At 46.9% G+C, this 12,165-nt stretch overlaps 1 protein-coding gene across 1 annotated transcript in view; it reads right to left on the reverse strand.

Moving 5' to 3' along the window:
* Window positions 1-12,165, reverse strand: part of STAT4 (signal transducer and activator of transcription 4) — a 75,374-nt gene that overhangs the window by 61,368 nt on the left and 1,841 nt on the right. The window contains exon 2 of the mRNA XM_015566115.1: window positions 11,001-11,145. Coding sequence (XP_015421601.1) covers window positions 11,001-11,145 — 145 coding nt within the window. The remainder of the gene's footprint in view (window positions 1-11,000; window positions 11,146-12,165) is intronic.

Below are 12,165 nucleotides of genomic sequence, written 5' to 3' on the forward strand. Positions count from 1 at the left end.
GGTCTGTCCCCACCCCCCTGGCACCACGTCATGTGCCTGTGCTCTCTGCTGGCATCAACGCTTTTGCGATGTTTTGTTCTCAGAATGGATGCACTGATACACGTTCGTTTGTGCATTCAAAAGGCAACATTTTTAGTGCCCTCTTGGTATTTAGATTTATTTCTTACAACAGGCATGGAAGTGTATTCCTTTTAGTAATTAGAAATGGAAAATTTGAAATACATCTTACGGTCATGGAAAGAACTTTGAATCCTGTTGGATTGTCAGAAAAACGGCCTTTCCTTGGAATATACTCTGCTCATAGGTAATACGAAGGACTTCGGGAAAGGCCGTGGCTGGCACAGTGGAAATCTCTTTTTTTAGGGGAGGGCGGAGGAAGGGAGAGAGAGAGAGACATCCCTGTGAGAGACATCCATGTGAGAGAGACATCGATTGGTTGCCTCCAGTTCTCCCCTGACAGGAGCCAGGGATCAAGCCTGCAACTGAGCATGTGCCCTTGATCGGGAATTAAAGCCATAACCCTTCAGTCCTCAGGCCAATGCTCTAACCAAAGTCCCAATGAGCCAGGGCCACAGCGGACATCTGATGACTCCTTCCCATTGTTTCCATTTCTAATGAGAAGCAAAGACCGCACATGCCTTCGTCCCCTGGTGCTGACCCGGGGAAACGGTTTGATCAAGCAGTGTCTGCAGGCCTGTGGTCTGGGCCCGCCTTCTCTGCGGGGTCAGACCACCCATTGCAATTCCAACCGGGACCAAGCCTTGTTAGTTGGTCTTGCTGCTGTACAATCACTTTGCAACCTACAGTTTCCATAAAGAAGAATCCTCTTAGTCACAATGAAAAGTTGCCAAATGGAAGTTGAGAAATGGCATTTCAGGTTAGAAAGATAGACCTGGGAGTGGCCTAGAGAAGTATCTTTTAATACGATACGTGTACATTTAGGACACATTAGAACAGTGATGGCGAACCTTTTGAGCTCGGCGTGTCAGCATTTTGAAAAACCCTAACTTAACTCTGGTGCCGTGTCACATGTAGACATTTTTTGATATTTGCAACCATAGTAAAACAAAGATTTATATTTCTGATATTTATTTTATATATTTAAATGCCACTTAACAAAGAAAAATCAACCAAAAAAATGAGTTCGCGTGTCACTTCTGACACACGTGTCAAAGGTTCGCCATCACTGCATTAGAAGGAATAGCCTCATGGAATCAGAAAAGGTGTTTTAAGTGTATGCATTTAACGTAGACAAGGTGGCGCATTCTGGGAACGGCCCATCATAGTTAACGCTCCTGGCCACAGCAGGACACCCAAGCAGCTTGCAGACGCCAGTGCGATCACCTGCATTGTTTAATTTCTGCGCGCTGGGAATTGCACGCACCAGGAGACGTTATCCACGCCACCAGCAGTGCTCCTGGGAGACAGCTTCGTCAACCCATACTTGTTGAATGAAAGAAAGTAAATTGACGTGGACAGATTCTCACAAATGACAAGGGTGTTGAGGGAGAGAGTATATGAATCTTTGGGAACCCATCGCGTCTACTAGAAAAGCAACTCAAATCATCCCCTCCCCTTAACATGGCAAAGAATGCTGAAATACAGATGTGAGATCTACACACGATTTGTTTGGCATTACTTTGGTCCATGCGTCTTAATCTTGGCTACACATGCTAATCACCTGAGGGGCTGGAAAAAAAATCAAATCCCAATTTCAGCAGAACATGGGTGGGGCTGGGCCCGTTTGCTCTTTAAACACGTCTCTGCTGGTTCCAATGAGCAGACGACGCTGAGAACACTGGCTGAGGGGCACTGTCTTCCACGCGCGTCTGATCAGAAACCAGCAGGCTGCTCAGGCCACCGTCCGCCCTGTGCCGTCTCTAGGACTTTTCATCTCTTCCCGTTTGGAAGAGAAAAAGTGCCAGTTTGTTTTGACAGAGAAGCACTCGTTTCTAATTCTTTAAGGCTGTCGGACTCCAAATGTCACCTTCAATCGTGCTGCCATTGCCTCCAATTTCCTGTCCCCACAGAGGTAATTTACTGCAGGATTATTTTCCCGGTAAGCCTGGGCATTTCCTCTCGTCCTGAAATGGTACTTCGACAGCCTTCCCAGGACGACATCTCTGCTACTGTGAATCGATCCCCATCTTTCTAAAGTAGTTACAGTGTGTGATGAAGTGTCAGGACGAGTTGTTTGGACGCTAAGTGGGCGAGTGAGGAAGAGGGAGAAATCGATGTGGATTTTAATGACTCGTAGAGAGGACGTGGCTGGCACTGGATGGATGATGGGAGGAAAGATGAACTGTGCCCTGGGCAGAGGGCGTGGCACGTCATGAGCAAAAGGTCTGTTCTAGAGACGCAGAACACCCAGGTCGTAAGTTCATCGTCGCTTATTTCTCTCCTGATGCATCTCTGCCTTGTAAACCCTGAATCTGCCTCCTCCGACTCACATTCCCAACGTCATCCTTGGCCTGTTCCATCAACATTGGAAGCAGGGGGCCAGGAATCTCCATTTTTAACAGGTTCCCCAAGTGATTTCTATCATGAAACATTAACTTGGGAGAATGAATCTATCTACACAATTTATGAAGAAGACAGATGCGACAAAACATACCCCAGAGAGAACCAAACACAACAGACTAGCACTTCTGTCCACATCAATGAGACGCACCGTTTTTCATGTCTCAAACTGGCAGACGAAAACACTTGGCACCACTCAGGGTGGAGGATGGAATGAGCCTGTACGCATTGCTGGTGGGAACGTGAATTGGCACATCACTACAGGACCACTTGGCAACTCTTATCAAAAGCCTTCATCTTTTCCATACCCTTTGACGTAGTAAAGACACTTTCAGGAATGTGTCCTCAAGCTGTGGGCTCAACACGGCTAACTTATCAGAATCACTTGGGAAGCTTTTATGAACTACAGATGTCTGGGCCCCACTCTTTGGAAGTTCTGGTTCTGTAGATTTGGGGTGAGGTCTGGGAATCTGAGTTGTGATAATTCTCATGTAATTTTGGCTTATTTTTTTTAAATTTCAAGTAATGGAAAAGTTAAAAATTGGTGAGAGTGGCATCCTCCACTTTGTCTCCTCACCCCTGTGGGTAATCACACTGGACACGGTGTTTTGTGTTTTTTTCATTCACTAACGTATGTTATAGTCATTCTTTCACCTCCAGATATTCAGACCTAATATTTTAATAGTTGTGTAGCATGCAAGAAACTAACCCAATTTATATAACCATGTAGACATTTAAAGATGGACAAAGCCAGCAGGTATTCTTGTATAGGTACCCTCTCTTACTTGCATGAAGATTTCTGTAGGCTAAATGTTCAGATATGGAATTGCTGAGTCACATTTAACTTTGATATTGGAAAAATTGCTCTCCAAAATGGCTTTACCAAATGGGGCAGACATACCTAATTGCCTTCCAAAGCTCCTCCCCACAGGATGTCCTGGAAAGTGGAAGTGGCAACCCATGTAGAGATCACCCTTCCCGGCATCCCTTACATGGTGCGGGAGGCATGTAACCAGTTCTTGCTCTTGGAGTGCAGGCAGCGTGTGCTGTGTCTAGGCCAACGGATCTCAGATGTGGCTATGACTTCATGATCTGCCCCTTTCCCTCTCTCCTCTCTCTCTCCAAAGACATCCAGCCCCCTTTGGAAAAGCCTAGCCACATTATGGAGGGAACTCGGATCCCCAAATCAGAATGAAAAGGGGCCTGGTCGGCTGAGCATCAACCTATGAACCAGGAGGTCAAGGTTCGATTCCTGGTCAGGGCACATACTCGGGTTGTGGGCTCAATCCCCAGTGTGGGGTGGGCAGGAGGCAGCTGATCAATAATTCTCTCTCATCATTGATGTTTCCATCTCTCTCTCCCTCTCTGAAATCAATAAAAAAAAATATTTTTTAAAAAGGAATGAAAAGGGAAGCCACCCTGACCTACAGAATACCCAGCATCACACTGTTATGTGAAGGTAAGTGAAAGTCTGTTGCCTAACAGTTTAGTTAATACAGTAACTAGCGCAATCCTTATTAATAGATCAGTTTACACTCATGTCACAGTGTACAGTTATATTAAAAACAATGACTTTGCAAGATATTTTGATGCATGAAGTTAATAGCCATTGTCCTAACAGAATAAGCATAAATATGAATAAAGTTTTAAAAATTGGTATGTTTCCTTCACTTGTTTATATTGGTGAAAAGTTGAAAAAAGCTATAAATGTCCAATTAATGAGAGAATTGCTAAAAAGATAATATTTAATCTCATAGAATACCATTCCATGGTTGGTTGATTATTTAAGTGAATGTATTAAGCTTAGAAAGTTATAAGACAATAATAATTCTTAAAATAAATTAAAAATATTTACTGTATGAGTAGAAATATTAGCAGGAAATATACCATAAATTAATAGTGGTTATCAGTTAAAGATGGAATTACAGATTATTTTTTCCCATTTTATTTATATATGTTCCCTGAATTTTCTTATTGGATATGCATCACTTTTGTAACAAGAAAGTTCTTTTAAAATCAGTAGGTATGTTATTAAGCTAATCAGCAAAAAGGTATAACCTATAGGACTCGGAGATAAACCACCTCCATGGCTCTCAATTTGTGTGGTTTGAGGCTTAATAACTTCTGAACGGTGGCCGCTGAGAGAAAAACTGAAACCAAAGTGGTTCCCCTGAGTATTAAAGGGCCTTCAGTAGAACAGTTTACCAACAAGGACATGCTTCATTGATTAGCAGGGTTGGGGAGTAACCTTGCTAATCGCTATGAGCTGAAAAGCGTTGTAGACATGGGAGATTCAAGTCCCACCCATTCAGGTTCTGTCTTGTAAGCATGGAGAACCATGTTTCAAAAGTAAGAACAGATGTTCTTCCAGTCACTGGTAAGTTCTTCTGTCCACTGAGGAGTGAACGAGAAGAGGGGTTTAAGTGACAGCAGGGTGACAAAAGAGGCGATGCCTGATGGCCACGTCGCTAAGCCTCTGGAAGGGCCACGGAGTCTGCTCGAGCAATGCCCTTCCCTGGAGATTTTGAATAACAGGAAACAGAGCGAGGTGGTTCCGTTGTGGTTTTAAACACCAAAGGAGGGGACATCCTGGGGGGCCCGTCTTTGCCCTTTGACTTCTCACGGGAAGATGAAAATGGAGGAGGGAGAATGAATGGTGTGAGATGCCAATTATAGAAGTGAAGAGTGATGATTATAGCACTTACTAATGACACGGTTTTAAATTTCATTGTGCTTATAAAGGTGTATTGGAATAGCCCGGCACACATGGCTCAGTGGTTGAGCGTCGACCTATGAACCAGGAGGCCATGGTTTGATTCCCAGTCAGGGCACGTGCCGGGGTTGGGGCTGAGGGCTCGATCCCCAGTGGAGAGCATGCAGGAGGCAGCTGATCATGATTCTCTCTCCCTCTACCTTCCTCTCTGAAGTTAATAAAAATATATTTTAAAAAATATATAATGGAGCAAACATTGGAGACAAAGTGCCCATTTCTAGAGACCTGGCTAGATTATGATACGTCCATCTGATGTGAAAGACCGACACAACCACAGTGACACACTCCCGTGACAAGGGAATGTTTCCTGTGGTGACCAGGTGAAGGACATTTGCCTCCAGCTCCCTTTCACTTCATCCCTCTCTGCTCTCCCCAGGGCGCACACGGTCTCCAGGATTCCCGAGGGCCAGGGTCTCCTTCCTTCCTCTGAGCGGTTTTCTCAGCTCTTCCTGCAGCGGGTCCATCGAACCCGACCTTCCCTCACAGGTGTTGAGCCTGACCTTCTCTCACAGGTGCCACACATTCTAAAAACGCTTCTTCCCAAAGCCAACCCCTTCATCCTTAAAAACTGCCGATTTCAGCAAGAACATGTTATAATCTAAACTGCACTGATGCACCCTAAGCAGCATTTGCAATAACGACATGGCACTGGCTCAGTTTGGTGAGGGATACTGGTTGCAACAAGGCAGTACCCACATTCACTGTCAGCTCAACTCTTCATTTATGAAACACTGAGCCCCTGGTGGATGCTGGGAAGGCAGAGATGAATGCACCCAAGGAGCCCACAGTCTTGCGGAGGAGACAGGCAAGTATATAAGCCTACCAGTTCCAGTAACTTCCCATCACCTTCCGACTGCACTCCACTTAGAATCTATCAGACTCACTTTGTGATCCCACCTCCCTCTCCAGACCTAATATCCATGTAATAATCCAAACTAAAACCATCAAGCCATCTCTCATTTCTCACTCTCTCACAATGAGATACTCATTTCCCCCCAAAATAAATCTTGACAGAGATTGGTAAGTTATGAAGATCTGGTAAGTACAAAAAGCAGCTAGCTTTTTAAAAAAGTGTGATATGGCCCCGGCCCGTGTAGCTCAGGGTTGAGCATTGACCTATGAACCAGGAGGTCACAGTTTGATTCCCGGTCAGGGCACATGCGCAGGTTGTGGGCTCAATCCCCAGTGGGGGGCGTGCAGGAGGCAGCCAATCAGTGATTCTCTCTCATCATTGATGTTTCTATCTCTCTTTTCCTCTCCCTTTTTTTCTGAAATCAATACAAATATATATTACTGGTATGTGAGGTTTGGTAACTTGCGAATGGGTGATAAACTCATGCCCATACAAAAATCTGTACATAAATGTTAATGTCAGCTTTATTCACAATTGCCAAAAATGGATAAACAAATTATAATAAGTATTCCCCACTTATCTGTAATGGGTGTGTTCCAAGACCCCTGGGGATGCCTGAAATCACAGATAGGACTGAAACCTGCATACACAACTGTAAGATGGAAACTATCATAAATCCAAATGCCTTTAATATATCCAACCTCCTAAAACTCAGAACTTAGTCTAGCCTGCCTTAAATGTGCTCGGAACCTTACACTGGCCTACAGTTGGGCAACACCATCTAACACAATGACTACGCTGTAGACTACCCGTGTTTACCCCATCGTGTGGCTGATGGGAGCTGTGGCTCATGACCAGCGTCACAGAGAGGATTGTAGTGCCTATCGCTTGCCCAGGAAAAGATCAACATTCAAACTTCGAAGTACAATGTCTACTGAATGCATACCCTAAGTCAAAAAATCCCAAGTCAAACCAGAGTGCATCGACGACGTTTCTACAATGTTTTTTTCTTTACGTACAGCCCTATGATAAAGTTTAACTTACACATTATGCACAGTAAGAGATGAACAGCAATGACTAATAATGAAATAGAACCATGATAACAATATACTGTGGTAAAAGTCCTGTGAAGATGATCTCTCGTCCACACAGCGTAACCGATTGCTGGCCTCACCGTCCACTCACAGGAAGCACTGACGGCTTCTCTTGGGCAAATGCAAGTTGCCGTCATCCCTGCTCCCGGGCGTGGGCCACGGCCAAGTAAATAACGCCTACAGGACCCAGCCCCGCGACCCGACATAACCGAGCCAGTTAAGAGACTAGTGCGCAGCGCGGGCAGCACTCAGCATGGGGACGCCGGGCAAAGGGGGTGGGGGGAGCCTACATCTGCAGCAGGTAGAGTAGGACCTGCGAGGTTTCAGCACTGAGAATGGCAGGTGTGCCATTTAAAACTTGGGGATTATTTCTGGGATTTTCCATGTAATCTTTTCGGTTGGCTGCAGGTAACGGAAACCACAGGCAGTGAACCTGGGGATACGGTCACATATCCCAGTAGGTTCATAACCGTAACACGCAGTACACCAATGCAACCCGGCAGCCATGAGAGCTGCAGAGCTGAGGACGGGGATGGAGTGGGAGCACGGAGAACTTTCTGCTCCGTCTTTCTATAAAACTAAAACTGCTCTAAAAGATAAAGTCTACTGTGTGTGTGTGTGTGTGTGTGTGTGTGTGTGTATTTCTTTTTTAAAAAAGGTCCGAGAGCGGGACCAAGCGCTCTTGCAATACCTGGGGCAGGTCCTTGTGTTTAGTAAACCCTCACACAGCCCTACCACACGCCTCAGGCCGGAGAGTGCAAACGCCCTGCCCTGGGACACACAGGGAGGAAGTCACAGCCAGGATGCAGCAGGAAGTCCTTGCTCCTGACCTTGACTGAGGCGGCCCTCCCTGGAAGGGGCTGAGCCAGCTGGACATCACTGCTCCCAGCTCCCCAGCTCAGGGCTTGCCTCGACTCCTGCGTCAGTGATTTGGTTTAATTTGTCTTTTATGAGAAGCCATTCTAAAATCTTACTGGAAGTAGGTGTGATATCCAATAGAAAAGTTAAAATTGAAATTGGAGACTTCAGTTCCTCTAAAAAATGAAAATAAATCTACCTTATACCTGCTTAGTTCTCCTGGTTCCATATTGTTGCTTTTTTTTTTTTGCTATAATAGTTAAAATAGATTGTATTTAAAATCCCAGAGGATGACAATACTTAGACCAGATAAACACGGTGTCAGTGACCTTTTGGTGTTTTTTTTTCTCCTTTTGGGGTGCACTGTGTTTTCTCCCAAAGACTTGGCTTATCCAAAACCAAAACAGAAGAACAAACAGCACCCCTGGGAACATGCCACGTTAAAAAGAAGGTGTGTTGAGGTGGAAGACCTGGTTGACGATGTTCTTTACTACTATTTCCACCGTGTTCTGAATTAATACAAATGTCCAGGAACAAGAGCTTCTAAGATGAAACAGGCAGAAGCACCAGAAAGAAAGAGCAAGTGTTTCTGTCAATTCAAAAGGCCTTAACGAACCAAACGACTTTCGGGTTCCCAGCTTGTAGCGGAACCACAGTGGGAACCACAGAGGGAGGGGAGAGTCACAGAAGGAGGTCAGGAGGTGACCTGCTTAGACGCGGCCGGCCAGAGGAGATGCTGGTTACCTGCAGCCCGCGCCCGTGGAGGCTGAGAATAGAGCCTCCTGCTCCATCAGGACCTCCAGGCTCCTCTCGGGATGGATGGGACTGGAGGGGGGGGGGGATGGCAGAGCACCCCCGGTCAGGGGACCGTCGTGGACAAGAGCTCAGATCATTCGAGAGTGAGCGTGGGGTGTTTGGGAACAAGGAGTAGAGCATTTTTCTGGGGCAGGGATGTTGGGAAAGGTCTACAGAGGCAAAATGCAAAAGGACCAGTGACGTAAACAGAAGAATTTGTGCTTCAGCTGAAATGTGCGTGGGAGGGGTTGGGATGGGAGTGGGAGGAGCTGGGATGGGACTGGGAGTTTCAGGGTCTCAAGCTTCCTTGTAATCTGAGACCCACCCAGAAAAACCGATGGGCTATCCATTTGCCCCTGATATACTAAGAAGGCCCCTATCAGCAAGAAACATTTATTGGGGGCCAGTATTTTTCCAGAATCAAAGCCCCAGTCTTCCTTTCAATTTCAAAAGGTAGGTAACAATTAATCTCATTTATATGATAGACATGAGAATTCAGAAAGATTACGTGATCTGTCCACGGTCATATTTTGAGACCCAGAATCCTCAGAGGCCACGCACTGCCATTTCATCATCTTTGCCCCTCAGCAAAGTGTAGGGTCTTCGCTTCTAGGCCAGAAGTCAGCAAACTTTCCCATGAAGGGCAAGATCAGTTCCACACACACACACACACACACACACACACACACACACACGTCTATTTTAGGCTTTGGGGCCCTCAGTCACAGTGGCCGCTCACCTGAGCGGGGCCGGGCGAAGCAGCCACAGCCAAGGTGGAGGAGAGTGGCCACTTTCCACTAAAATGCAGACCTGTTCATTTCACGTCACTTTCACATCACAAATGCATTTTATTTGTTTCCTTATTTTTATTGTTTCAGTCACTTAAAAATGTGCATACGATGCTCAGTCATGGGCTGTACACAGAAATGCAGCGGCCACATCTGCCTGTAGGCAGCGGCGTGCCCGCCGGCTCCAGTGGGCGCAGGAGAGCCCTGAGCTGGTGGGGCTGAGGCTAAGGTAGGGTCTCATCTCCATGAAGAGGGCCTGCCTGATGCTCCCAAGACCCTGCTGTGTTGCCCACAAGCTCTTGTCCAGCCCCGGCCAATGGCTCTTGTCCACCTGTAAGGCACTATGGGGCCGAGGTGGCTCAGGGCCGCCCAAACGCCAATCAGAAAAAACAATACCCGTGTCCCCCTCACAAATGGTATAGCTTCCGGCACGTGTCCTTTATCGTGTGGCTAACATTCTCTGAGAATATACTGGGCGGAAGCATGGGCCTCAAGAGCGCCTCCCTGAGACATGGCACATGCTCTACAGGCGCCCGGTAAACACGACGGCAGCCCAGGCTCCCAGCAGGCCCTGCTCGCTCCCGGGGTCAGCTCAGGCCGCCTGTCCTTCAACACTCAGGGCCCCATCCACTCATTCACCCGCTCGCCCTTCAACCAACAAGGGTTACACCTCTACTATGCATCCCACCTGGAGCGGGTGCAGGGAATTCAGGCTGAATGCTGAAGGCGGCCTCAGGGACCTCACGGTGTGAGGGCGAAGACATGCTAATGTCCCCTTCTCTCCCCCGCCCACACACACTAGGTGACATGGTACAGGGAGGTCGGGCGCCTCAGGAGCAGCGTGCGCTTTGCCTATCCCTGTGGGATAGGGGCTGGAGTGCAGCAAAGAATGTTTGTGAAGGAGGTGAGATCTGAACCAAACCTGGAAAACACACAACACAAGGCCTGCACCTATGAAGGGAACAACACTAACTTGAGATTATGTAAGAGACAAAGGCAAGGGAGGATGGGGGGAGGCAGGGGGAGAGGGGGCCACATCTTTCCAACCCCTGCTCCAGCGTCATCAGGATTGACCATAACCTCCAAACAGTCCCATGTACATCACACTCACTCTCCCCACAGATAATGCATCTCAGGTTCAAAATTTCATGGAAAACAAACAAAAAATTGAGCACGAAATTCAAAATGGCAAGAGAATTCAAGAATTTATCTTTTTAAATATGGTTTGAAAATAACATATGGGTACATATTTGATTTCTGTAAACTGAATCGAAGCCTTAAAAAGCTGAACATTTGGAAAAAGTAGAATGCATTCTCACCTGCAGGACTTTCCGAATTCTTTTCAGATTGTGAATCAAGAGCAGGTTTTTCTCTTTGGAAACTCGACCTAACTGGTCATCCAGTTGTATTAGCAAGTTTTGAAGAAGAATGGTTGCCATGGTTTCGTTGTTAGAAGCTGCCTCCCTAAAAAAAAAAGTGTTATTACACAGCAGGAAACAACTAAGTAAGATGTCTACCTTCCTACCACACACATTTTACAGTGATAAATCTTTCCACAGTGATAAGCATTGAAAGATTTTTGAAAATTAAATTGTACACATGGAAAGTTTCTCAGCATCACTATTCAGTAGGGAAACGCAAATCAAAACACCAGGAGATACCACTTCAGAGAGATTGGGATGCAGTTATGCAAATCACAAAAAAGCATTAGCTGGGGAGGAACTGGTCCCTGGTGTATTGCTGGGGGGTGGGAGGTGGGGTGTAAAATAGTGCCGCCGCCAGAAAAAACAGGGCAGGAGAGGCCTCAGATAGAAGCAGAATCACCTACAGCAATTCCTCTCTGGGAAGACACCCAGGGGAAGTGCAAGCATTGAATAGGCACTTGTACACCAATGCTCATAGCAGCTTTAGTCACAAGAGCCCCAAGGTGGAGACAACGCAAATGTCTGGATAGATAAATTTTATACACACACACACACACACACACACACACACACACACACTAGAGGCCCGTTGCACGAATTCATGCACGGGTAAGGACTCCTGCCAGCCAGCCAGCCCTGATTGGGGCCATCAGGGCCAGGCTGGCTCGGGGGAGGGGCTGTAGGAGGTTGGCCAGTCAGTCCGGCCCCCGATTGGGCCAGTTGGCTATCCACAGTGCACGTCATAGTGACTAGTTGTTCTGGTCATTCTGGTTGCTTGGCTTTTATATATATACTAGAGGCCCGGTGTACAAAAATTTGTGCACTCGGGGGGGCGGGGTCCCTCAGCCCGGCCTGTGCCCTCTCGCAGTCTGGGACCCCTCAGGGGATGACCACCTGCTGGCTTAGGCCCCCTCCCCGGGGGATTGGGCCTAAGATGGCAATCAGACATCCTTCTGGCAACCCGGCAGCCCTCGGGAGATGTCCACTTGCCAGCGGGGAGAGGACCTAAACTGCAGTCAGACCTCCTTAGCGCTGCTGAGGAGGCAGGAGAGGCTCACAC

Source organism: Myotis davidii, unplaced genomic scaffold, assembly GCF_000327345.1.
Source record: "Myotis davidii unplaced genomic scaffold, ASM32734v1 scaffold221, whole genome shotgun sequence".
Lineage (NCBI taxonomy): Eukaryota > Metazoa > Chordata > Mammalia > Chiroptera > Vespertilionidae > Myotis > Myotis davidii.